The 26,342-nt window shown below is 42.6% G+C and overlaps 2 protein-coding genes across 3 annotated transcripts in view; one reads left to right on the forward strand and one right to left on the reverse strand.

Annotated features, from left to right (window-relative positions):
- The first annotated feature begins 6,946 nt into the window (after positions 1 to 6,946).
- Positions 6,947 to 9,177, forward strand: LOC123282655 (testis-expressed protein 13D-like). Its single transcript, XM_070501784.1, has 2 exons — positions 6,947 to 7,819; positions 8,728 to 9,177. The coding sequence occupies exons 1-2, from the start codon at positions 6,947 to 6,949 to the stop codon at positions 9,175 to 9,177; spliced, it is 1,323 nt and encodes a 440-aa protein (XP_070357885.1).
- An 8,824-nt stretch (positions 9,178 to 18,001) lies between these two features.
- Positions 18,002 to 26,342, reverse strand: part of LAMP2 (lysosomal associated membrane protein 2) — a 37,773-nt gene continuing 29,432 nt past the window's right edge. The window contains exon 9 of one of the 2 annotated variants that reach the window (XM_044763096.2): positions 18,002 to 21,045. In XM_044763096.2, coding sequence (XP_044619031.1) covers positions 20,903 to 21,045 — 143 coding nt within the window. In that variant the 3' untranslated portion in view covers positions 18,002 to 20,902. Of the gene's footprint in view, positions 23,838 to 26,342 lie in introns of both variants that reach the window. The other variant, XM_014831346.3, reaches the window with a different exon arrangement.

Raw genomic sequence — 26,342 nt, forward strand, 5'->3', positions numbered from 1 at the left:
TAGGGCCTTCAAGGATTGAAACCCATTATACAAGACCTAGTTAGAGGGGCTGGCCTGGTGGCACAGCGGTTAAGTGCACACATTCCGCTTCCCGGCAGCCCGGGGTTCGCTGGTTCAGATCCCGGGTGCAGACATGGCACTGCTTGGCAAGCCATGCTGTGGTAGGCGTCCCACCTATAAAGTACGGGAACCTGGGCACGGATGTTAGCTCAGGGCCAGTTTTCCTCAGCAAAAAGAGGAGGATTAGTTTTCCTCAGCAAAAAGAGGATTGACAGCAGATGTTAGCTCAGGGCTAATCTTCCTCAAAAAAAAAAAAAATTAGTTAGAGAAGGAGTGGTTGTGACCACTGCTCCTTCATTTAACAATCCAATTTGGCTGGTTCTTAAACTTGGAAAGAATGAATGTGCCCCACAGTACATGCCTGCAGCTTCAATGTTGTGGTCCCATTCATTAAGGCTGCCATACTCAAAATTATTGAAATTACTGACTCCATTCAATCAGCAAGTGGTAAATGAAGGTTTGGCTAATATGTTCTGTTCAGTGCCTTTGTCAACAGCCTCTCACTTGCAGTTTGCATTCACCTCCTAAAGGACATGATACACCTTTACCTGGCTATCTATGGAGTAATTTAACAGCCTTGCCATCGCACACAATCTTTGCAGACATGATCTTAACCACATCCAGCTTTCTCCAGGGGCACAGGTATGGCATTATATTCATGACATCCTCCTCTGAGGATATTCATTTGGCTTATTCAGGACATACAAATACTCCCAAGGGGGCTCAAAATAAAGGGTGCACATAGTGCAAGGCCCCACCACCTCTGTAAATTCCCGAAAATTATTTGGTAAACCGAGAGTCCCTCCATACCTAACACTGTCAAGAAACAGCTATTGACCCTCTCAACTCACACAGTGTTAAAACAACCCAAACATTTTTTAGGCCTTTTGGGTTCTGAAAGTAACATATTTCTCATTTACAAATTTTATTTAAACCCATTTACACAGTTATTTGCAAACCAGCCCATCCTGAATGGAGCCCCTTCCAACAAAAGGCGCTAGATTCTGTCAAAACTGCAATACAACAGCTACTCTACTTTACAAACTCTTGGTAGTGCCCCTCCACTAGACTCCTTTCATGGTAGAAGCTTAAGCAGTCTTCTTTCACGCCCCCTGGAATCTCTGGACTACCCATAATGGCCATAAGTTACCTATGGGCTTCCGATGCAAAAAAGACTGACCCCTCAGCCCTGTGCTGCATGCCATTAGAGCCACAATTACTGGCTACATATTGGGCTTTCCTGGAAACAGAGGTCCTACAGGCCCTGAGTCCATATCCTTCCATATTCAGCTGCCCAGTATGCATTTGGTCACGGGAGCAGCACCCCACAAGCTTGCCATGGCTACCAAGGCCTCCTTTGCTACAGAATAGAACCAAACCTAGGCCCTCTGGCATATCCCATCTGCAGGAGGGCTCACCTCCCCTGTCCTCAGTTCCTTGCCAGATGTCATAGTACTGGAGGAGGTCACCCTTCTACCAAACCCCTTGGCTACCTGAGGAGGTCCTTGGGATCAACTGAGTGAACAACAGTGGAAGTTGGCGCACTTTGCAGATGATGTAGTCACCATCACATGTGGCTGAAGTCCACTGGAGGGCTACTGCTTTACGTCCGTTAACCAGGACATCCTTGATAAAGGATGAGACCTAAGGGTCAACACAATTGGCCAAACTTCAGGCATGCATCTTAGCACTGTTTTCCCTGGCCAAAAATCTGTCCCATTTGTGCCATTTTACAAACTCTTAGACTGTTGCTGACAGTCTGACTCTCTGGTGCAGCCAATGGCAGCAATAATAATTCCTTGTCCAAGGTTTTCCCCTTTGGGGTAAAGAACTCTTGCCTCATAGATACCCCAAATATAAATCAAGGTCACATATGCCTGTACATACTGAAACCACAATAGAAGCCCTTACCAGAACACTCTTTATCCTCTTTGGAGTTCCAGACATTACTGATAGTGACCAAGGCATTCATTTCACTTCTCAGAATACCCAATACTGGGCTCTTGAACAGGACATTCAATGGAACTTTCACCTTCCATAGAGGCTATAGACTAGAGGCCTCATAGAGTGACATAATGGCTTATTTAAACCAGTTCAAATTCAATTAAATGAATCATGGTACATTTTTGTCATCACTCAAACATCAGGGGTGAATTCTAATGAAGAGCCTGACTCCATTTTTTGATGTTTGACTACTGACAGCTTTTAAGCCTAACTCGCACTCTCCTCTTGCATCTCACATCTGGACAAGCTAATAAAAAAGCCTGACTGCTTCCTCCTTTGGTGCCAGCAGGAGTTTCAAACCACACAAGCCCCTGCTCACACACAGGAACTGTCACCCCAGCCCCAACCTTAACTACAGTTAAAATCCCAAGCCAGTCTCCTTTCCTTGCTCTCTCAAGCCATTTTTGGACCAACTTGGGAGGCCTGGCTGTTCTCCCCAGAAAGCTCCATTACATAAGTAATAAACATTTTTATACTCTCTTAGCATGTATGTGGTGTCATCAGTCTTGACGTCTGAACCAAATTTTGGGTGGGGGCTCACCCTGATTTTGCATGATGGTCACAACATGTGCCTTCCATGTCTCCCCTCATGGTAACTTCTGCAACTCCAAACAACCCATCCTCATCCCAGCATCCCAGGGATGAGGGCTTGTAGTGAAAGGTTTTCACTGCATTGGTCCTCTATCTAATCACAAAGGAAAATCTTTCCCTGAAACATCAAGCAAATTTCCTGATATGTCTCATTGACCAGCACAGGGTTACATGCCCACCTCTAAACCAATCACTGACAAAGGGGAAAAAGATTGGCTGAGATCAATCATGAGAACTGCCCACAGCTTGACACATCACTGTCTAAGCAATGTAGAGGTTCTGTGGGCAAGAAAAAGAATAGGATTTGCTGTTGGTTATTAACCAACAATATCTGCCACAGGAATGTTGATACAATCCCTTTTCAGATATTTTCTGTAGAATTTTTGCAGATGGGTCTGTGTGTTTAGTACTATATTATTTTGTACACTATTTTTCTGATTGGCTACTAAAATGTCATTGGCGGGGGCCAGCCTGGTGGTGCAGCAGTTAAGTTCACATGTTCTTCTTCGGCAGCCCAGGGTTTGCCTCTACGGATCCCGGTTGTGGACCTATGCACAGCTTGTCAAGCCACGCTGTGGCAGGCATCCCACATATAAAGTAGAGGAATAAGGGCACAGATGTTAGCTCAGGGCCAGTCTTCCTCAACAAAAAGAGGAGGATTGGTGGCAGATGTTAGCTCAGGGCTAATCTTCCTCAAAAAAAATAAGAATAATCTCATTGGTGGTCGGCCTGGTGGCCCCGGGTTCTCCAGTTCAGATCCTGGGTGTGGACCTACCTACCGCTTATCAAGCTCTGCTGTGGCAGGCGTCCCACATACAAAGTAGAGGAAGATGGGCACAGATGTTAGCTCAGGGCCAATCTTCCTCAGCAAAAAGAGGAAGATTAGTGGTGGATGTTAGCTCAGAGCTAATCTTCCTCAAAAATAAATAAATAAATAGATAACCTACTGTCAAATAAACTTTTAAATAAATAATAAATAAAATGTCATTGGCTTCACAAAATGAACTGGGGGCCTATCCACTTTTTCTGTGGTGTGGAATATACATCTTTAACTTACAATATGCATCTTTAACTTATCATAATATATCTTTAAGAGTTATCATACTCCTTCATGTATAATGCAAGAATCTCACAACAAGGAATTGCTCTTGGATATTAACCAAAAGTAACATAGAAATGTTGATACACTCTCTTTGCATCTATATTTATAAACAAGATGGGTCAATAGCATTCTTTTTGGTAATATATTTTTCTCATTGGTATTATAATGGCTATACAAAATGATCTGGGGGGCTTTTCATATTTTTATATGACTGAAATGGCATACATCATAATTATCTGATTTTAAAGGTCAGATAGGAATTAGCATGGAATCATTGTTGTGCTTTTAATGACTGACTATACTCTAGCTATGCTTCTATAAGTTGGAGTGCCCCAGGACTAAGTCCTCTGTTTTCTCCTCATCCCTCTTCCTAAGTGATCTCATTCAAATCCATGGTTGTTAAATACCATCAATTCACTGTTGATTTCCAAATGTATATTTTCAATCCAATTTCTCCCCTGTGCTTCAGACCTGTATATCCCAGAAGACCTAATGATATCTCCACCCTACTCACTAAGAGACATCACAGACCACATCTCTGAAGCAGTACTCTTGCTTTTTCCTTTCTTCCCCCAGTCTTCTCCATCTCAGAAATGGTACCACTATCCACCCACTTGCTCAAGCCTAAAAACTAAGGGTCATCTTTGCCTCCTTTCTTTCTCTCAATCTTTACAACCCCCACCCAAACAATCTATAATACCTGTCAATTTAACTTTCAAAATATATTCTCAATCTCTCTCCCTATGTCCATATCCACTAACACCACTTCAGACTAAGCCAAATCACAATCATTTTTTGCTTGGTCAACTGCAACAGCTTCCAAACTGTTATCTCTATTTATATACTTGATCCCATATAATCTCTATTCTATGCAAGACCCAGAGTAAAACTTTTCAGATCTGACACTACCACTAGAAACACTACAATGTTGCCCCCTCATACCTAGAATAAAATTCACTCTTCTTAATATTGCTTCTGAGCCCATGCAAGATGACTCTTTTGTCTGTTTCCAACCTCATCTCATTCCACTCCCTTCCTAACTTACCACGCTCTCTTCACACCGGGATCTTTTCTATTCCTTGAAAAGCTGAAGCTTTTCTACACCAAGACTTTTGCCACTGGAGTTCTGGGTCTCAGCTCAAATGTTACCTTCTCACAGAGACCTTCCCTAAACTCCTTATTTACAGGGGACAATCTCAAATCCTTTGTAGTCCCTATCTCTCACATCAACTTATATATTAACTTGATAGCACATACACATATCACAATTTATAATTACCTTGATTATTTATTTACTTTTTTTCATTTATTTTTCCAGGATGAGGGGTGGGAACTTTCCAGTATTTTTCACCACTTTTTGTCAAGTGAAGCTACCATGTGTTCAGTACCTATCAAAAAAAAATGTATGAATCTGATGATTAAGAGACAAGTCTAAGTTAGAAATATAGAGTTGTGATAGAGGTAGTATTTAAAATTATGAGAGTGAATAAGTTTATCTGAAGAGAGTATAGAGAATGAAAAGAGGAGGGGTCTGAAGATAAAACTGGGAAAACACCAACTTGGGGGCTGTGGGCAGAAGAGCAAGCAGTTCAAAGAAACTGAGAAAGATAAGCCAGAGGGACAGGAGGAACATCAGTAGAATTTGATGTCACAGAAACCAAGACAGGCTGGAGTGTCAAGGAGGGAGTGGTCAACAGAATCAAACCCTACTGAAAAAGCATGTGACAACTAACTTTCAAAGTATCCATTCACTTTCATACTGAGGTAGGGACTGCTGGTGACCTTATCAGAGAATTTTCACTCAAGTTTTGGAAGCTGAAAAGCAAAGTGCAGCAGACTGAATGGCGAAGGGAGTGCAATGAAGTGGACATAGTTTAGACCAATCTCTAATGAGAAGAGCGAGAGGTCAGGACACAGGGTAGAGGGAGGCTATTATTCTAAGCACAGAGGAAACTTGAACAGGTTTTCTATAAGGGAGAAAACTATCCTGTAGCACAAGGGATGAGAGAGATGTAGGAAATACAGGAGGAATAAGATATACTGAAGTCCCTGAGCAAATGGAATAGGAAGGACCGGGATCTAGAGCATGAAGACAAGGTTTAGCAAGGAAAGCCAAGGGACTTCAAGGCTCAGTCACTTGGTTTTCTTGATAAGAGGAACTCCAGTCATCTGCTTGGGACTAGGAGGGAAGAACGCAGACACCTTGAGACTGTATAGCGTGAAAATTAATAAACAGAAACCTCATTTAAAATGGAGTCAGGAGGCCAGAAGGGGGAGCTCGCATGCCCTACCAGATTGCAGAGCCCGATAGGAAGAAGAAAGATTCTTCTTCTTGCCCAGCAACAGCTCAGCTAATGAGAGACCGTCACAACTCAGCCAATGAAAAGCCATTACACTTCTTGAACTCTCAGTCTCCTCCAATGAACTTTTTGTTTACAATAACTCTCTCAAGTTCCTATTCCCCTCTATAAAAGTTTCTCCTCCCCTTGTTGCTCAGGGTTTGCACTGGCTCACCCTGGTTGCAGACCCCAAATTGCAATTGTTTGCCGATTGGAATTAACCCATTTTTGCTGGAGAAATAACTATTTGTTTAAGGTCAACAATAGAAAATTTGATATAACAACTGCGAGTTACGGGAGAGGGAGCTGAACCAAAAAGAGCCCACCCATGCGTCCACTCACCTGACTCCCAGGTTAGAAATTCATTCTACGCGTCTGGGTGTTTTCCTTCAGAGGCTTTTGGAAACTAGAGTTGTCTCTGGGCTCACCGCAGTCCCCAGCACAGTCACTTAGCCGACCTGTCCTGTAGGAGGCGTTGTGCCAAGGAAAGTAGGTTCCAGGCAGAGCCCAGTGCAACCTCTCAACTTGCCCGCGGAGCAGGGGGCGCTTTGCCCAGGGAGATTTGTCCCAATACGCTTTGCGGCGTGACCCAGAGCCCATACTTCTGACGTGTTACCCCGTCGCCCGGGTAGGGGATTGGTGTGGTAAGTTAGGGGTTGATGTGATAAATGAATCGGCTTCACTCTTTGTTAGGAGAGCGAGTAGGTGAGAGAGGAGGGAGGCCCAAGAGGAGGCCAGGACTGGGCAAGGACTGAAGTAGGACTGAGGCAGGACGTGAGAGCGGATTAAGTTGGCGGCCACCGCTTACAACAGCCGCGGCTGCAAGTCCGCTGACTAGGCCACGGCGGCCATGGCCGTGGACTTAGGGGACCACAGGAGCGGTTTCCAGCACAGCGAGGTAGTCGTGTTTATCAACGAAGAGGTACTCAGTAATGGCGGTGGCCCAGACTTCTACTTGACCTTCTGCTCGAGACCTTGGAACGAGATAGAGAACGAGCTGCGATCCATCCTGGCCGACCCGCAAGTGCCCTTTCCCATCAAGAGGGCCTGCGCCTGGAGCGCGCTGGCCTTGAGTGTGCGAGTGGCCGCGAGGCAGCGGGAGCAGCAGGCGCGCCGGGTCCGGCAGCTCCAGGAGCAGGTAGAGGAGCGCGAGACGGTAGTCTGGGCTCTGGCCTCCCAGCTGCAGCAGCTGCGGGCGGAGCGCGAGAAGATGGTCTCGCAGTTGCGTTGCGCGCGAGATGACCTGCGGCGGGTGCTGGAAGAGCGCGAAGTGCTGCGCGGGCAGCTGCTCCAGCCCAAGAGGTTGCCCCAGGAGGTAGCACGCAGGTCTCGAGCCCCGCAGCTCGGGATCGAGGTATGGCCCATGACTGCAGAGGAACGGAACAAGGTGCTGGCCGAAAGGTCTCAGCGTTGGCACGAGTCCCAGAGGGAGGAGGCCCAGATGGCCTCCACAACAGGTGTGCTTTACGTGCCAGAACCCCCGAGTCCCTGGGCCCAGGTCGTTCAACCCTCTCTGCCAATGCCATTCCCCACCCCACTGCCATACCCACCACCTCCCCTACCCAGAGTAGTCTCTGAAGCAGCAGCAGCAGCAGGAACAGCATTCCCACCCCGGATGCCTAACGGGGGGATCTACCCACCTGGCATGTGGCCTGCAGCTGGGTTCCAGGAGGAGACAGCCCTGCAGTGGCACCAGAGCAGCCAAGGCCAAAAGGAAGGTCCTGTGATGCCCCACTTCATAAACCCCTCAGTGTACAGCTGGAGCCAAGGAGACCCAAGGAACCAACAACCTCAGGGACAGATGCCCAGGCCACCAAAAGGTAAGAAAGCCTTTGAATCCCAGCAGGAGGAGAAACTTGTCCCAGACCTCAGGAGGAGGGATTGGGACTGCCTATGGTGTAGAGCATGATTAATTTTTCCTGACACTTGGCTTGTGACAAATGCAAGAAAATCTAGATACTAAGTGAGGTGGGAAGCCTTGATCCAAAACAAACTCCTCACTGAACTGAGGGGTGTAGAAAGAGAATGGAGATATATTCCAAAGAGAAATCCATTTTTGGAGGCCCCCTTCTGATCGAAAACTAACTCTTTTATTTACATCATAGAAAATTTGAAAACTGATGAAACAAAAATTTTCATTATCCTACCATCAAGCAATAACCATTTTTTAACACATTAATATGTTTCCACTAGGGATTTCTTTTCCCCAGCTTCATATTATACATGTATGTGTGTATATAACGTGTGTTGTTTTATAGAAAGATGACATTCTGTTGAATATGTTAATCTTTTAAAGCAAAATTTCTCCAATTGCATTTGCGTTCACAAGTGGTGAACTTAGGATGGCTGCTACCGACTGGTTGACACCCTGGAGAGGCTGATGTGATGAAACATTCTCTTTTTCTCCTTTCTATATTCTCCTTAACCATTTCTCTCCCACAGTACCAGGTCTTTGGCTGAAAATAACCATGCTTTTAGAACATGAGATACATTGTATACATTGTATCTAGGAACACTGCTTTTCCTTGAGAATGCTATTGTTACGCTATAAACTGCAGCAGTGTTCATATTTCTTTCTTGATTTGTTTTTATAACATTCATAGGTGAGGGCCTCTTCTTTGTGTCTCTAAGCTCCAGGAACTTTGTCTGCAGCTGAGGAAGCTCCAGGAACTGCGTCTGCAGCTGAGGAAGCTCCAGAAACTGCGTCTGCAGCTGAGGAAGCTCCAGGAACTGCGTCTGCAGCTGAGGAAGCTCCAGGAACTGCGTCTGCAGCTGAGGAAGCTCCAGGAACTGCGTCTGCTGCTGAGGAAGCTCCAGGAACTTTGTCTGCAACTGAGGAAGCTCCAGGAACTGCGTCTGCAGCTGAAGAAGCTCCAGGAACTTTGTCTGCTGCTGAGGAAGCTCCAGGAACTGCGTCTGCAGCTGAGGAAGCTCCAGGAACTTTGTCTGCAGCTGAGGAAGCTCCAGGAACTGCGTCTGCAGCTGAGGAAGCTCCAGGAACTTTGTCTGCAGCTGAGGAAGCTCCAGGAACTACGTCTGCAGCTGAAGAAGCTCCAGCTCCCAGTGTGTGAATCCTCATGAAATACCTTCTGGCTCTCAGCAGCTTTCACTTCAGTGAGACCTCAACTGGCTAGAGCTAAAAAGAATGTGAAGGAATCAGGGAAAATGAGACATTTTGGCACACATCTTGGAATGAGAGCAGACAGATTTTGTTAGAACTTAGTCCTTCTGTTGTGGAAAAGGGATTGATGTAGCAGAGTTCAAAGGGGGCTGGAAGGATAGTGTTAAATTTTAGAGGCTATAGCAAGTTTTTGAATTTCATTCATTAATTCACTGAACAAATAGCTATTGATTGCCTAGTATGTGTTAGGAACTACAATTATATGTTATTATCTGGTGCACACATTATAACCCAATTGGATGAGTTTGGTTATATGACAGGAGAGAGCCTAATTTGAGATACAGTGAAAACCAGGTGTCTTCTTTGCCTAGCATGTAGTGTGGCTATTGGGTGAATCCAATTGAAAAAATGTCAAGATTCATTTCTACAATTCTGGGGGCAATGTCAAAGAGACTTTTATAGCAGGACTTGAATGACTGAATTGCTCATCAGATTACTCCCAGTGGAGATGAATGGGCAATGGCAAATATGGAGAAAGTAGCCTAACAAAAGTGCAGGCAGGACTTTTCTGATACTCGGCTGATTTCCTCCCTTGAGAGGGACAGCTATTCTCTTGGTTGTCTGAAAGACCACTGGGTGATGACTTTTTTTTTTTGGTAAGATTGGCCCTGAGCTAACATCTGTTGCCAATCTTCCTCTTTTTGTTTGAGGAAGATTGTCACTGAGCTAACATCTCTGCCAGTCTTCATCTATTGTGTATGTGGGATGCTGCCACAGCATGACTTGATGAGTGGTGTGTGGGTCCATGCCTGGGATCGGAACCGGCGGACCCAGGGCCGCTGAAGTCGAGTGCATGAACTGAACCACTATGCCACTGGACCAGCTCCCATGGGTGACTGCCTTAAAGGACAGTGCCGGAGGAGTGTTGGCTACACACTCGAGCCCTCAGGCTCAGGTCACCACCATCCCAAGGTCCTTTCCAGTCAAGAGTGGATGAAGAACGAAATGGATTCCTGGGACTGACATCGTGCTGTGGATGGTGCTTCTCTTGGGAGGACTAACTGGATTAAAAACAGAACTGGACTGGGACAGGCACTCTTGAGAACGCCCCTGGGCCCCTTCTCTTGCACTTGGTGTGTTCTCTGTGGGCTCCCCCGAGGCAGGTGAAGCCCAGGGGCTTGGGAGGAGTTAGATCAGCGTCCAGTCTGAACAAAAGGTGTCCTGAGTTCCCCCATGAGATCCCGGCTCACCAAACTCAACCTTTGTCAGGAGTTTTCTGATTCTAGCTAGTAATAAAGAGTGTGCGCTTGCCTGCTGTGTCTTGTGTAGTGTGCCTCTCAGGGCAGGTTTGCTCAGAGGTGGCAGCTTAAATCTGCATCTCCCTTTTATCCCACTGAGGTCAAGGAAAGTTCAATCTCATTCACTATTGAAGGGCCCCCCCTCTTCCTGTGGGTTACCAAAGAATGGGAGGGGAGGGGCTTCTATGGGGTCTTCAGTTCATTGTGATTGTCCCTGCTCCCCTCACTGTCCAAGTCCTCATGGTCCCTTGAAGGTGGGCATCTCGGCAGTTCCTGGGCTCGTGGGACACAACCGGTGAGGTGGGGAGAGGACTTCTGCCTAGACTGGGAGCCCTAATGCCTGGGGTCAAGCCGCCTTATCTGCACCAAGAAGCCGTTTTCTTGAAGCCCTGTCTCCCAGAGGCCCCACAAGCAGAAATTTCCTTCCTGCATTTCTGCCCTGCAAGGCACTGTTCCTTCCCTCCTATGCATAACCCCATCACGGTGCTCAGTATTCTAGAAAACAGCCAAGCTTAGATGGTCTGCTGATGAGATAAATATTTCATAGGACAAAGTGGGGTGGAGTCTGGCTACCTGCTTGGTATAGAGTCAGGGATGGGGCAGAGAACAGAAGTGATCCTGTCCCACCAGCTTACTCTCTTATCTTGGAGCCCTGACGACCAGGAGGCCTTGGTTACTTGGGAGGGCACTGGGGAGGAAGGGGACCATTAAGGGACGTCAGCCTAGAGGTAGGTTTTCTGCGTCAGAGACTGGTTTTGTGTGTGCTGATAGCTCCCTGGAATTTAGGGAGGATGGGACCAGATGAGACTTGGGAATATTATAGTACATTTTAATCTGGTGGTTCTTTTTTTTTTTTTTCCTTTTTCTCCCCAAAGCCCTCCAGTACATAGTTGTATATTCTTCGTTGTGGGTCCTTCTAGTTGTGGCACGTGGGACGCTGCCTCAGCGTGGTTTGATGAGCAGTGCCATGTCCGCGCCCAGGATTCGAACCAACAAAACACTAGGCTGCCTGCAGTGGAGCGCACAAACTTAACCACTCAGCCACGGGGCCAGCCCCTAATCTGGGGCTTCTTAATGTGTGGTTTCTGGACCAGCAGTATCAGGGTCACCTGGGAAGTTGTTACAAATGCAAATTCTTGAGTCAGAATTCCTGACTTCAGAAGTTCTCGGGGTGAAGACTTAACAGGTGTTTCTGATGCCCGCTGAAGTTTGAGAACCTTTGTAACTCATAGTGTAGTGTGAAAAAATCACCCCAGACCTCTTCCAGGTTGATTCATTTAGGGCTTCACAACACACTCTGATGTCCACTGAATGTCTGTAGATCTCTATGAAAGCAGACTCATCCCCGGGCACAGCTCTTCCATAGCTCAATGTGATTACCCAATATTTCAGGACTGACTTTTTTCATTGCAACCTGCATGGATCTTTGGCCAGAATCGTTGGAGTTGGCTGTCAGTTATCCCTTCATTCTGGGCTGGGCACGTGCAGGTAAAGCCAGTAAGTTGTTTAAGGGGAGAGCCTAGGCTTTGGAGCCAGAGAGACCTTGGTTTATATACCTGCTCTGCCATCTACTAGCTGTGCGACCTCAAACAAGCTACTGAATTGCTCCGATCCCCAAAAAGTGCTGGCTCCCTTTCCCTACCCTTAGGGTTCTGCTCTGTGATGATGGGTTCATGGGTATAAAGGATACCCATTGAGTGCCTACTCATACCACCGAGCACCTACCATGTGACACTGTGTGGCCATTATTCCACTGGTGACCATCACAGCTCTATAAACTATGGATATAATAGAGACATCTACCAATAGTTCTTCAAGGAGGATGTTTTACTCCATTTTACAGATATGGCAACTCAATAATTTACCCAAAGTTATTCAGTTGGGTGTTGGTGAAGCCTGGGTTCTAACCCTAATCTGCTTGGCACCAAACTCCATGGCCTTTCTACTATATCACAGTGCCTCCAATTGTTACCCTTACCAATTAATAGCAGGTAACAGGGTCTGTCAATACCTTGACCAATAGAATTGACTATAATGGAAGGACTCTGAGTCACAGGGGCAGTCTGGTGGAGAGGAAAGTGGGTGGAGATGGCAAAAGAGTCAGACTTGGTCGCTGTGGAGTATTGGTGCTAGAAAAGAAGGTGTTGGAAGAAGAGGTTTGTGGACATGGCTCCTAGAGGTGTCAGCCAGGTGAAACCTGCAGAGACAGACATGCAGAAGATGGAGCAGCATGCAGTGGTTGATTATGCTCCCTGCCTCACCTCCACAGAGCCCCTTGCCAGCAACACTTCCACTCTCATTCGTCTCAACTACAGAAGTAGTGGCTCCAACCGGCCCCTTTCCTGTGGGGGCCTCTGCAGGCAGCCTGTGGAAAAGTGTAGGGATGGGGAGAAGCGCCTCTCAGGTGTCACTGGGGGCAACAACAGACTAATGACAAGTGTGCCTCTGCATCCCTTGGCAGGCAAGAGAGCTAATGATGCATGGTAAAGGCCAGGTGACTGGACTAATAAACAATGTAAAACAAAGGATTTTTTCTTTGACAAAAACATGTTTTAAATGAAGGGGGAGTCCTGATATCTGGTAGGAGTGGAAGCTTTGTCCTCTCACGGATCCAACTTTCATTTATGAGCAGAATGCAAGAGAGAGGCAAGGAGATGCAAAACCCACTCCCTTGGGAAATCATTTTCTTGCGGTCCTTTCTGATTATCAAAGTAAATTGGATTCACCAAAACAGAAATGTGAAAAGCAATTAAAACCACCCACAATCCCAAAACCTGGTGGTGACTGCTGTTTATCTTTTAATGTAATAACTCTGTATACACACATACACATATATGCATATACATATATAACAAAACAGGATATGGTACATACTTTTTTTAGCCTCCTCAACTGTAGTAGTAGCTCCAATCTTTACCCCTCCTGTGGTGGACTCTGCACCCAGCATGGGGGAAGGTGTAGGGATGGGGAGAAGCACCTCTTGGGCGGCAGAGGACCAGCTATAGATGTATAGATGTAGACATAGATTTATTTTGTTGTTACGCGCTGCCAAGTCGGCTCAGACTCCCGGCAACCCTATGAATGAGTGATGTCCACAATGTCCTGTCCTCAACAGCCCTACTCAGCTCCTGTAGACTCATGCCTATGGCTCCCTTTATGGAGTCAGTCCATCTCATATTTGGTCTTCCTCTTTTCCTGCTGCTTTCTACTTATCCCAGCATTATTGTCTTTCCCAAAGAGTCCTGCCTTCTCAGGATGTGCCCAAAGTAGGACAGCCTCAGTTTTGTCACTTTTGCCTCCAGCGAGAGTTCAGGCTTAATTTGCCCTAGGACACACTTGTTCATCTTTCTGGCAGCCCAGGATTAAAAATAGATTTATTTACCAAAACAGAATAATGGTACATATTTCTTTCCAACATTTGTTTTTCACTTAACAGACACAAGCAGAGTCTCATATTTATATTATTTGAGACTGTGATTTTAAATGGCTGCAGAACATTCTGTCATGTCAATGTTTCAATTTACTTAACTAGTTCTAATTGGGCATTTAGATTGTTTTCAAATTTTTATTTTCACTCTCAACATTATGTTAGTGTGCACAGTTTTCTTTACCATGGCCAAGAATGACTATTATCATTAAAAAAAAATCTAATCAGTTTGAAAGCTGTCTTGTTTTAATGTTTCTTTCTTTGCTTACTGGGAAGATGGAACATTTCTTCAAGTCATCCATTTGTATTTCTTCTGTTATGAATTGGCTGTCATGCCTTATTCAAGTTTACTCATGGAATATTCATCTTATCTTGTTTTGTGACTGACTATTTGATAGTAAGGACATTAACTTAACCCTTTGTCATACCTAAGATGACAAGTATTTTCTCTTGTTTGTAGTTTATCTTCAAATTTGTGTCTGGTGGCATCTTGATGGTGAGGAGAATTAAATTCTTACATATGAAGATCTTTTCTTTTCCACTGTCATTTCTTCTTTCTCTTCTCTTCTTAGGAAGGTCTTCTTTATTTTGAGATAAGATATAGAGCCATCTACATTTGATTCTATATCTTTTATAGTTAAAAAATTTAACTCTTTAACCATCCTTGAATTTATTTTGGTACTTATTGTGAGGTAGGTGTCTAAATGTATTTTTCTCCAAAATAATTCACCTACAATCTCAGCATCACCGTTCTTTCCTCATTGATCTGAAAAGAACATCTGTATCAAATACCAACTACACACACACATATTGATATTAATGTGTGTGCTTGTGTGTGTATCTTGTCTGTTAAACTGGTCTATTGTTATATCCATCTAACATTTGATTCCGGCTTTCTAACACATTTTAATAAATGCAGTGTAAGTTATCACTCATTATTCATCTTTTTCTAAACTTGCCTGGTACTCATCACATGTTTATTCTCTCAGCTGAAGCTTTATAACTCTATTCCTTTGAGTCCCAGATGTACTTCCTTCAACTGGATTCTATGCAACCCTATAACCTCATAATTCATTCCTCTTTTTTAAACCTAGTTTGAGTGGATTTCTGTTCCTTAAGGTTTTATCTCAGCCCTATTCTCTCTTCACTTCCTCCTTCCGTGATCTTGTCTAAACATTTGACGTCTATCATCTTTAGAAAGATCCTGATGTGTATCATAAAAAAAGCTCGTGTTTATTGCTTACTATGTATTTGGAGGCATCATGTTATTTAATTCTCTTTAAAATCCTACAAGATAGGTAGTTGTATCATCTCCATTTTACAGATAAAGACACCCAGGCTCAGAAAAGCTAAGTAATTTGTCCGAGCTCACACTGCTACTGTGTGGTAAAAGCCAGGATTCACATTCTGTTCTGACACACCTGCCATGCTACACTATATAGCATTTAAAAGAAAGAAAATTGAATATTAAATATTCTGTCCGCTTTAAAATGGAAAATTATAGCAACCATAGATACAGACTTCTGTTTTGGGAATTGAAAATGACACAAGAACCAATATGCTGTACTAAAGGGAGGCTGTAATGGCAGAGTGCTTAAGGACATTGGCCCTGGCTGCTTGGGTCTGAAACCCAGATGCACTCAGTGGATTAACGGCAGATGACAGAATCCACGTATAGCAGGCTCCACACTTCCTGGTACATAGCAATTCTAAGATACACATTTTTCTCACATTTTAACATCTTTGAAACCAGTAGGCTTCTCACAACCAGTTCAATTAGCAGTATTTATCTTACAATTGATGGCATCTTAGATTTGATAAAACAAGGTATTAAAGGGCTGAATAAATGTTTAACTATTACACAAGACGACCACTCATCCATTCAGCAAATATTTATTCCATGTGAACTATGTGCCAGGAACTACTCCTCTGGGGACTGGAAGAGAGTAGTAAACACAGCAAAAATTCCTGCTCTCATGAAGTTTACCTTCTAGTGGAAGACACACATGAAATACAGATTAACAAGGAAAATACATAGTACATCAGATGGTGATAGGTAATAAGTAATAAGTGAAACAGAGTAAGGGGAATGGAAAGTGGTGAGGGGTGGGAGTGTTATTTTAAATAGGGTGGTCAGGGAATGCTTCACTGACTGCGTGACATTTGAAGAGACCTGAATGAGATGGGAGGGTGAGCCATGAGGACAGCTCGGGCAAGATCTTTCCAGGTAGAAGGCAGAGCAAGCGCAACGGCCTTGAAGTGAGAGCACCGGCCAGTATGGCTGGAGTGGAGTGAGTACAGGAAAGTAGATGAGGTGGGGAGGGGGAGCGCTCCAGATTATGGCTGGAAACTTTAAGTATATGGGTAAGGATTTCTTGAAATCCTTTCAAAAGGCTCTAGATCTGAATAGGAACTGCGTATTGGGGCTCAGAACCACCTAGCAAGGATTGCTGAGTGTCATGGCTACACTGCATTTAAAGCTGGGGGGAGCTACAGGACAGCTAGCGGGTGGCAGTGGCATTAATTGAGCGAAAGCGAGGAGAGAGACAGTTCCACTTAGTCTCTTAAACACACTAATGCACAGTCAAAATGATTCATGGTGTAGAACAGTTTGAGGGCAGAATGATAATGATACGTGATCAGAATAATTAGATGAGGCTACTGTGAAAAAAGTGACATTCAAGGCTTAACATTACTGATGAGGCACAGCACAAACTGGCCTTGGTTTGATCTTTCAAAAGGCATGCTGCCACAACATCCATCCGTCCCTTGAGTGAGCTGGACAAAACGCCAGTTATTTTAAGAATACTGAAGAACATTTACAGGGTGATTACGTACAGGATAGAAGGGTACAGAAGTCAGATTTCTGTTACCATTTAACGTATGGTGTACATTTTTAAAAAATTTATTGTTTCTTAGAAACCAAGATGCATAGTGGTTAAGAGCATGGTCTTTGAAGGTAGACAGAGCTGGGCTCAAATGTCAGTTTTGTCACTTACTCCCTGTGCGACTTTGGTTAAGTAACCAACTCAAGCCTCAGTTACCTCATCTGTAAACTGGGAATGATACCACCCAAGCTCAAAGAGTTGCTGTGAAGATTAAATGAAAGAATGCGTGTACAGTGCACAGCATGGTGACTGCTTAACAGAACTGCAGCTGCTTCTTCCTACTGCAGATGCATCCTGTCCATTATGCTTACCCCTTGAAACAGAGGGACTTAAATTTACACCGCCATCAAATTACATAGGCTGGGGCCGGCCCGGTGGCGCAGCAGTTCAGTGCGCATGTTCCGCTTCTCGGCAGCCCGGGGTTCACCAGTTCGGATCCCGGGTGCGGACATGGCACCACTTGGCAAAAGCCATGCTGTGGTAGGCGTCCCACAGATAAAGCAGAGGAAGATGGGCATGGATCTTAGCTCAGGGCGAGTCTTCCTCAGCAAAAAGAGGAGGATTGGCAGCAGTTAGCTCAGGGCTAATCTTCCTCAAAAAAAATATATATGCAAAATAAAAAATACATATGCAAAATAGTAAGACAGTAAAAGCAAAGAGAAAGTAAAACATTTCCTCAGGTTCTAAAGGCAGTTCTAGCATTCAGAGTATACACGTTGAACTTAAAAAGAAAAGCCTCCAAGTTGACTTTTTAGATATCCAGTAAGTCTCACAGCAACATACAGAGAAGCACGCTTTTCGCCATCAGTAATCTTTCAGAGGCCCTGTGAGGTGCAGAGTTGTGAAGAAGCTCAGTGAAGAAGCTGAGACAAGAAAGACAGGTTCTATTGAGAACTCCCCCACCAGTCCCACAAATGCAAGGTGTGGCCGTTTTTTTTTTTTACTTAATTAGAAGCCGTTAAACGTCTAACAATCAGAAAACTCCCTCACATAAAAAGAAGTGTGTTGTCATTTAATCCAATCATATAACCTTTGATCATTAGGCCGGGTTGTCAGGAATTTTCAGAGAATGGACAGTTCTCCCTCTAGCCCTGCTTTATCCCTGAGGCATATCTTGCTCAGAATGGAATGAACTTCAACAATGAGTACAGTTCATCAGTGCACACAGACATTGCTGAAAGTACATTTATTAGAAAGCTCTTACATTCGTTAGGTTTCCATATTTTATTTTCAATGTTTTCTTGGAATTTTCAGGGCCACATAGGCCCCCATATTTGAAGTGTTTGTACTAAAGCTTCTAATGCCTTCTTAATGACGGCGCTTGGTTAATCTGCAGACCTATGAGATCATATGATTCCTACTGACAATTCAAGAGACTAGAATTTGAGAAACTTAGATTAAACAAATCAATCCAAGCTCTTAAGGCTGAGCACATGGAAGAAAAATGAACTTATCCATAGTGATATGGATTGTATGATCTTTATTATTTTTTAATCCATTAATCTAAAAATCATACATATCAGATCAAACAGGAGTACCACAGTATGCTTTATTTTGCAGGTATTAATTAGTTCACTAAATTGATATATCCAAAACTTTAGGCAGCAGCAAGGATCAGTTCTTCCAAAGAAGCTTCAGTAAAAACCAATTCTTTATATTCATGAGTTCAAAGTCCTACTGTCTGATCCACTGCTGTACTGACATAAAAATGAATTCACTGAGCCTAGCTAATTGAATACTCAGGTCATAGATTTGGGGCTTCCCGTATTTTATTGGAGTTGAAGCAGCTTTTGTTTTAACTCTGTTGATATTTTGTATTTTAATCTTAATTCTCAAAGAAGAATTAAACATATGTTTGCTAATTCTCTAGGATAACAGCCAGGATACCTAATGAAGAATTAGTGATATTAGTCTCCTACCCAAATGGCAGAAAACGTTTAAATGAACCCATAATTTTGAATGTATCTGTATTTCCAATTCACATACTTAACAAGGTCACAAGCTGATTTAAATAATCTGGCTTCTAGACATTCATCTCAAAAATATTTATTGAAATGAAGCCACTGTTCTTTATGGTGCCATCATTTTGACCAAATAACAAATAAGCAATTGTTTTCACAGGAGATTTTAAAAGAAAACACTCTTTATATACTTAGCAAATCGTGGAGAGCTTGAGTCTGCAAGTCAGAGCTAGAGCGTTCTAAGGGAGGTGTAATTGAGCAATCTGACTTGCTACTCCAGTTTGGAACACATGCTTTCGAGATGAACACATAGACGAACAGTGAAGAAAGATGTTGATGTCTTTTCTTTCTTTTTAACAAAAGTTTCTAATTCCAATGATTGGCAAAGAGCTCTGGCATCAGTTAATGGCACCAACACAGTGGCGAGCATCTGCCTTGTGCTGAGAGGTAGTTTGGGACTTAATCCTTGGATTTAATAACAAACTTTATTTAAGGTTTACGCTTAATTTTTTAATCCATGGAACATTTTGAGCTAAAAGCAGAGATCTTTGGAAACTTTTGGTTTTAGTCATATAGAGATAAAATAGCCTGATAAACGTCTGCCTTATGCTAATAACAGGTGTGCAAAGCAATCATGTGGGACCCCAAGAAATACGACACTGTGCTTCCAAACGAAAGGGCAATTCAACAGCCTAGCCAATCAAGCAGACACCGGGATGAGTGGTCTCTAGTACCTTACTCCAGAGGCCAGAGCCATCAGAGGTGCCTTCATGGATATAAATCTATATCAAGACCAACACATTTACAGAATAATCCCAGTCCAGCTTTGGCTGGCAGCCATCTGACTGATGACACTTCAGGGCGCACTAGCCTCTAGAACTAGCACTTGCTGCTGTGAGCAAAAAGAAAGCAACACAGTAAAAATATCAGAACTTATTCACAGAGGGAATGGGAGAGTGTAGGAGGCACACAAAGTGTACAAGTTTTTTTGTTTTTTGTTCTGTTTTTAGTGGAGGATGAATCAACTTTGTGAACAAGTTAAGGCTCCAAGGGAACAAAAATCTAAATCATAACCCTAAAAAACCATAACCCACTCTATATCAACACCTTAATGAAAAGGTGAAGATCTTGCTTCATCTTTCAGCAAAAAAAATGTCAAGTCTGAGATAATCAATATATTCCAAACTCCAGAAGGAAAAAAGAGACATTCTTGTTAAAATACAGTTGTAATGAAGCAAACAGCCAGGCTTTTGCTATTAAACACAATACTGTGAAGCCACTTCCTTTTTTTTTAAACTGACAGAAAAAACACTAAATAGATTTAAATAATCCTGATTAGAAGGTGAGGAGAGGAAATCTTATTACAAACTAAATTTTATGTTTGCCATCAATGAAAAATAATTCATTCTATTCTTGAATTTATTTTCTGAAGTTAAATTCTCTAACAGCTTTGATTTTGCAAGTAATGTCAAAGTAGCAAAATACAAGTAACTACAACATATAAAATTATACTTCAGCAGAAATGCTTTCATAATTGGATCCAGGGGCTTAAAATCATTATTTACTTAAAAAAAAACATATTCTACACCACAATTTTTCTTTCAATTACACTTTAACAAAGGAAGAAAAAAAAACGGTCCTAATACATTTTTTTCTTAAATAAGTGCCACTCACGCCCAAGTTAGCTAGCAACTCACTGAGGTTAGTCTGCATATCTTAATCAATTGCACAGCATTTCCTGGCTTTTAGCCAATGGAAACATAACTCCTGATGGCAAAAACAAAAAGCACTAGGGCTGGCCCAGTGGCGCAGCGGTTAAGTTCACATGTTCCACTTTGGCAGGCCGGGGTTCGCTGGTTTGGATCCCAGGTGCGGACCTACGCACTGCTTGGCAAGCCATGCTGTGGCAGGTGTCCCACATATAAAGTAGAGGAACATGGGCACAGATGTTAGCTCAGGGCCAGTCTTCCTCAGCAAAAAAGAGGAGGATTGGAGGCAGATGTTAGCTCAGGGCTAATCTTCCTCAAAATAAATAAATGTGGCTGTCATCTAGCTTGGTGATGTTTGAAAAAAAAACAAAAACAAAAACAAAAAGCACTAGATTGAATTGACTACACAGACTGATAACCAGTACGACTTTTCCTTCTTCCAATCATATAAGAGATAAAGACAACAATTATAAGGAAGCCCAAGGCCACACCCACTGCAACAGGAATAAGAAAGTTGAGGTCAGAGTCAGCAGAACATTCTTCAGCTGTTAGAAAAGAACAGACAGAAAGCAAAGAAAGGAAATTAGTAAGGAATGCAATTAGGCAGAAACAAGCAAACAAGAAACAAGCATTTTGAAAGTGTACACAGATTAGTCTTTTATAGCATTACGCCAATTTTCTTATTTTCTCTATATCCACCCAAATATTTCTAAGCAACTGATTCTCCTATATCTCTCATTGTCACTTCATCTCAAATCACACCTAATTCCTCAGTACAAAAAACAGAAGTGAAGGGAAGAACAGGAAGGGGTCCAAAACACAGAATTGAGCTTCCCTAATATTGGAAGATTTCATGTTTAATTGTCTGAGCGCACCAGGGAAAAGAGCTGTCATCGACACTTACAACCATGCCTGTGTATCTCCCCCACTCCTCTCTCCCTCGCTGCAACGATCATTAAAATATAAATAAGAATTCTGTATGAGTAATAAAATTTAAGTTAAAAAGGACTTAGGATCAAGAAAGTGCAGCATAATTTTTTTCACTGGGGCATTAGGTAGCTACCAGGTTATGTAGAATCCTCTGCAGCTAAGCAGTGCCCTGGAAGAATGACAGCAGAATCCAATACATAGCAGTCCATTCCATCGGACCACCACGAAGGCAATGTGCAGCGCAGCAGATTCTCTGGATCCAGACAGAACTGAGTTTGAATCTTGACTCCTTCCGTTATTGGCTAAAGGACCTTGGTCAGGCTATTTAAACTAGGCCTCACTTTCCTAATCTGTAAAAGGGGGATAATAATACCTAATCATAAGGTATTTGAGGATTAAATATAATTATATTTCTAAAGCATCTGATGCCCATCAGGTGGTCAACAAGTGTCCATTCCCTTCTTTTTTCCTCCCATGTTTGTGATCTCATCCAAGGGGGTTTAGGTTTTGAAGTAGCAAACAGAGATCAAAACAGGAGTGTCTCAGTGCACTATTACTGCAAAAGTCAATATGCAGTACTTTAAAAAATACTTACGCAAACAAAGCTGATATCGTGTTATTTAGTCAAAGTGTCCAATTCTGATCTCATAATTTCAAGTTTAAACTAGTTTTTCTAGTGAGTAACTAGATTTCATTGGGTTAATTTTTATCAAAATGCTAATAATGGTTTTGTTGCCTACTAGATATGTAACCTCAGTGAAGTCATTCCCCATTCTGTAAAATTATGGGGTTAGAGTAAATAATCTTTAAGGTCCTTTCCAGTATAAGTCTAATGCAATTAATAAAATGTGCTATTTGGTGTGATTTATGATTGAATAATAACTTGCATTTTCCTCTAATTTTATTTTTTCCTCCCCTTGCACTTCTGTCATTCATTAAAAAAGCTGCTAAGGCTCTGAGTATATAATATGAATTTCAGTGACCTTAGCCTTTGGTGAAAGGATTTATATATTTTACTGAAAGCCTTCAGAGACTGATAGCTGGGTACCAAGATCCTGTAATCAGTGAGCTACAGAAATCCTGAACGAACCAATATATACACAGAATGAATTAACAGAACAATCACTTCAATGTGAAACTCTCCTCAAGTCTATTAAGCTTCCTTCTTACATGTCTATACATTCAATATCTGTGCCGCACTTATAACACGGAATATGCTTCAACGGGGGCTGATTACCAAGCTCGTTTTGATGCCAACAGCTCCTCTTTACACTCCCATCTATGCTCTGCCCCACAGGGGCTGTTTGGAAGAAGCGAGAGGCTAGTGCTATGCTTCACTGCCTCCCTTCTGAGATTGCTGTTAGCTTACATTTCCTAAGTACCAGTCTGATGACAACACTAAACAGATTTTAATGCTCTAGAGATCAACAAGATGAGGTAGAGAAACACAACACAATCTCCTAATTAGTTCATAGAATATTTCTATCTTTCAATGCTAATCAAGCATCCAAAGAGAAAAACACAAGGGGAAAAAAGGCAAGTGGTTAAATATGCTTGAATCTCTTCAGTCTATATTGCTGAAAAAGAAACAGTACTTTTAAGACTCTAATTCTGAAGCTAGTTTAAGTTCTGTTGTGGCCTCTTGGGTCTGTTTTTTAACCTAGGAAAAAATCACAAGCCTGAGATACTGACTTCATCCTTAGCTTGAACTCAAAGGTATCAGCACGTAACCTAAAAAATGCTGATGGTCCTGAGGACAGTCAACCGAAAACCAAGTCTGAGCATATCTGATGGGCGTTTACGCCGCGTCAAGATTTATTTAATGAACTATGCAAAGGCACAGCGCTGAGTTCAAATCAGGATAGTTCTTATACACTGAAACAGAACACCGGGAGTGAGACAATATTTATTAATTCAATTAAGAGACAGTTATATATTTTATTCTTATAATGGCCATGTTAATAAGTTTAAGGCATCTTAGGTTAGGATCAAAATTTGGCCAAGGCTTCTTAAAATAGACCTTAAAACATTGCGCACCGATGTTCTTTTTAACAAGTTTGTCTTCAGGACCAATAAATACAATGTTTTACTTTAAGTTGATCAAAGAGAACAGTTTTTATTAATAAAGACTTATCTCAAAATGCTGGGACTGATTTAAGAATTAAAGTTTCAACACAATCTTTAAAGAGCAAAGTGTTTCAAAAGTGAGAGGCAAGAAAACCTTGTTATGTGCATGTGTTTTGATATAATCAATCAGATTGCAGGTTCTAAAATTGCTCATATCCAGCGTGATGGCGCTTGAGACCAATAAAGTAAGCCAGCAACACTAGAATAAGTACTCCTGCCAAGGCTGCTCCCACCGCTATGGGCACAAGGAAGTTGTCGTCATCTGCTCTGCAGTCTTGAGCTAGATGTGGAGAAAGGACAATTGAGAACAGAAACAGTGACAAAATTTCAAATCTGTAAATTTTAAATTAAAATGACAGCACTGTCCAACACACACATTTGTTTTTTACACCAAGGTAACAAGTCACTGGCATTCGTGACGAGCAAATGAGATGTTCCACAAAAGTGATTTTCCAAATAACCAAATCATACACTTTTAAGTACCCCCAAAATGCAGTCATTTTAGATGAAAGATATACAAAATGATCACATACTTCCCATATATCTTAAACAGAAGATAATGGATAAATATAATTAGCCTTTCCTTGATGATCAGGGCTGTCAGCTTTCAGAGGCAAGCTTATGATGTTAAAGAAGCACAGTACCTGGAACCAAAGGAAAACTACACAAAGCAGACATAAGAACTCAATGCATAGCAATCTACGGTCATTTAGTATGGGAAAAGACACAAACCGGCCCTGATTATGTAACTGTTTGCCTCAAATGTTCGGTCTAGTGTGAGAGTCAGGCAAGAAAATCAATGGTTATAATTTCAAAATGTGCCATAATAGGGGCAGGCAACACACAAAGTGTCATGGAAGTGTTTCAGAGGCACACTCAACTCAGCTTTGTTACACAAGACATACTCTGAGAGAGGTGACACTGCAGCTGAGTTTTTAAGAATGAGTAGGAATTAACTACGCAGGTAATGGGGGAAAGGCATTCCAGGTATAGAAAATAGCACAGACAAAAATATGGAGGGTGAGAAAACACGGCACTTCAGGGGAAATGCAAGCAGGTTGGCATAGCTAGAACAATGGATCAAGAGGTACTCTTGGCTGGAAAAGTAGCAGAAAAAGAGTACTAGGACCAGCTCGCAAAGGCATTGTATGCTAGGTAGTTTGGCCTTATACTTATTGAGAAAAAAAAATGCAGCAGGATATTTATTTCAGAAGTTATTGCAGATGGAAGACTGGTGGCAGCTCTATTGCTAGAAGCCAGATGACCAATAATATGGTCCTGAACTGGGTTAGCAAGGTGCAGATGCAGAAGGGACGGACTAGAGATCCAATTAGAAGGCAGAATTGATCACATGGATATAGGCAATGTGGTAAGAGGAGATAATAGAATGGTTTCCAATTCCATGCTTGAGTGATTATGTAGATGCTGGTGCCATTCATCATGACGCGGAATACAGGAGAAATATATGCATTTCAGTTGTTTGTAGTTGTTTTCATGGGGGGTTGATTTTTCATTTAACTGTTCTGTTTTTGTATGTATGGGGAGGGTGGAGAGGCCTATGTGGAAGAGAGAGAAGTTCAATTTTGGATCTGCTGAGTTTAGGAGGCCTGTGTCCCAACCAAGTGGTTGATGAACCTAAGTGGTAGTTAAAACAAGGGACAAAGATATTTCTCAGCAAGGGCAAATAGAACAAAAAGAGGACCAGAGACAAAACCCTTGGGAACACCAATACTTGAGGCATAAAGGAGCAGGAAAAGAAGTAGATAAGGCAGGTAGAAAATGGTGCCACAGAAGCCAAAGAAAGAAACAGTTTCAATTAGCATGGCAGAATAGTGTAAAATATTAGAGGAGTCTGAGAAATGTCCACTGGATCTAGCAATATGGAGGGTGGGGGGCTATAAGTCAAATTGCTGCAGCTTTAGGAGTGAATGGGAAGTGGTTGGTTAGGAGATCAAGAACATGGGATAGAGAACGTACACTTACTATGAGAAGTTTAGAAGAGAGGACAATAGGGAGGTAGTTAGAAGGGGGACACTGTCAAGAAAGGGTATCTTCAAGTTGCAAGAGACTTAAATATGTTTATAGCATGAGGGAAAGAGCCATGAGCACTTTATAGGTTGAAGATGTTGAACGGTACAAGGCCTCCTAGGAGGGAGGAAAAATGGGATTCCAGAAGCACTGACCAGGAAAAGAAAACCTCCTGAGACTGGAGAGGAGGAAGGAATGGTGCAGATGGAGATGTTTGCAGAGAAGGGAGGAGGCTAAGGTGTTGAACCACCACTTCTCACTATTTTCCATTTCCTTATTTTTTATTGTCCCAGTTCTCCTCCTAGCTTGCAATCTACCAGGGATTGATAAATCAGATAATTACGCTTATTAGAATTGTGTCGAAAATAAGAACGAATAGGCTGCAAGGCACTTCTGCTTGTGCCTGCATTTAAGAAATGTGCCAGGCTTTTGCTAGCCACTGGGGCAATAACAGAACAAGATGCAATCCTGGAGTTCATGGACTTTGTGACATTGACTTTAGCCGCCAGCTCAACGATCTTTTTTACTTGCTTCTTGGTTCTGTCAAGAATCCAGATAGCTGAGGTTGCCAGATGCGACTTGTGAATATATGATGTTAAAAGCACCTAGTTAGCTCCTCCCTTTCAATTTCCCAAATTACCACCCAGCATATAAACTATTAGGTGACACGTACCATAAAGTATTATGCCTTGGATTTAATATAACTTGGTTTTTAAAAAATTCATTAGTAGATTAATTTCTTATTCTGGCAACAGAT

The sequence above is a fragment of the Equus asinus genome, chromosome X (genome assembly GCF_041296235.1).
Source record: "Equus asinus isolate D_3611 breed Donkey chromosome X, EquAss-T2T_v2, whole genome shotgun sequence".
In the NCBI taxonomy this organism is placed as follows: Eukaryota; Metazoa; Chordata; class Mammalia; order Perissodactyla; family Equidae; genus Equus; species Equus asinus.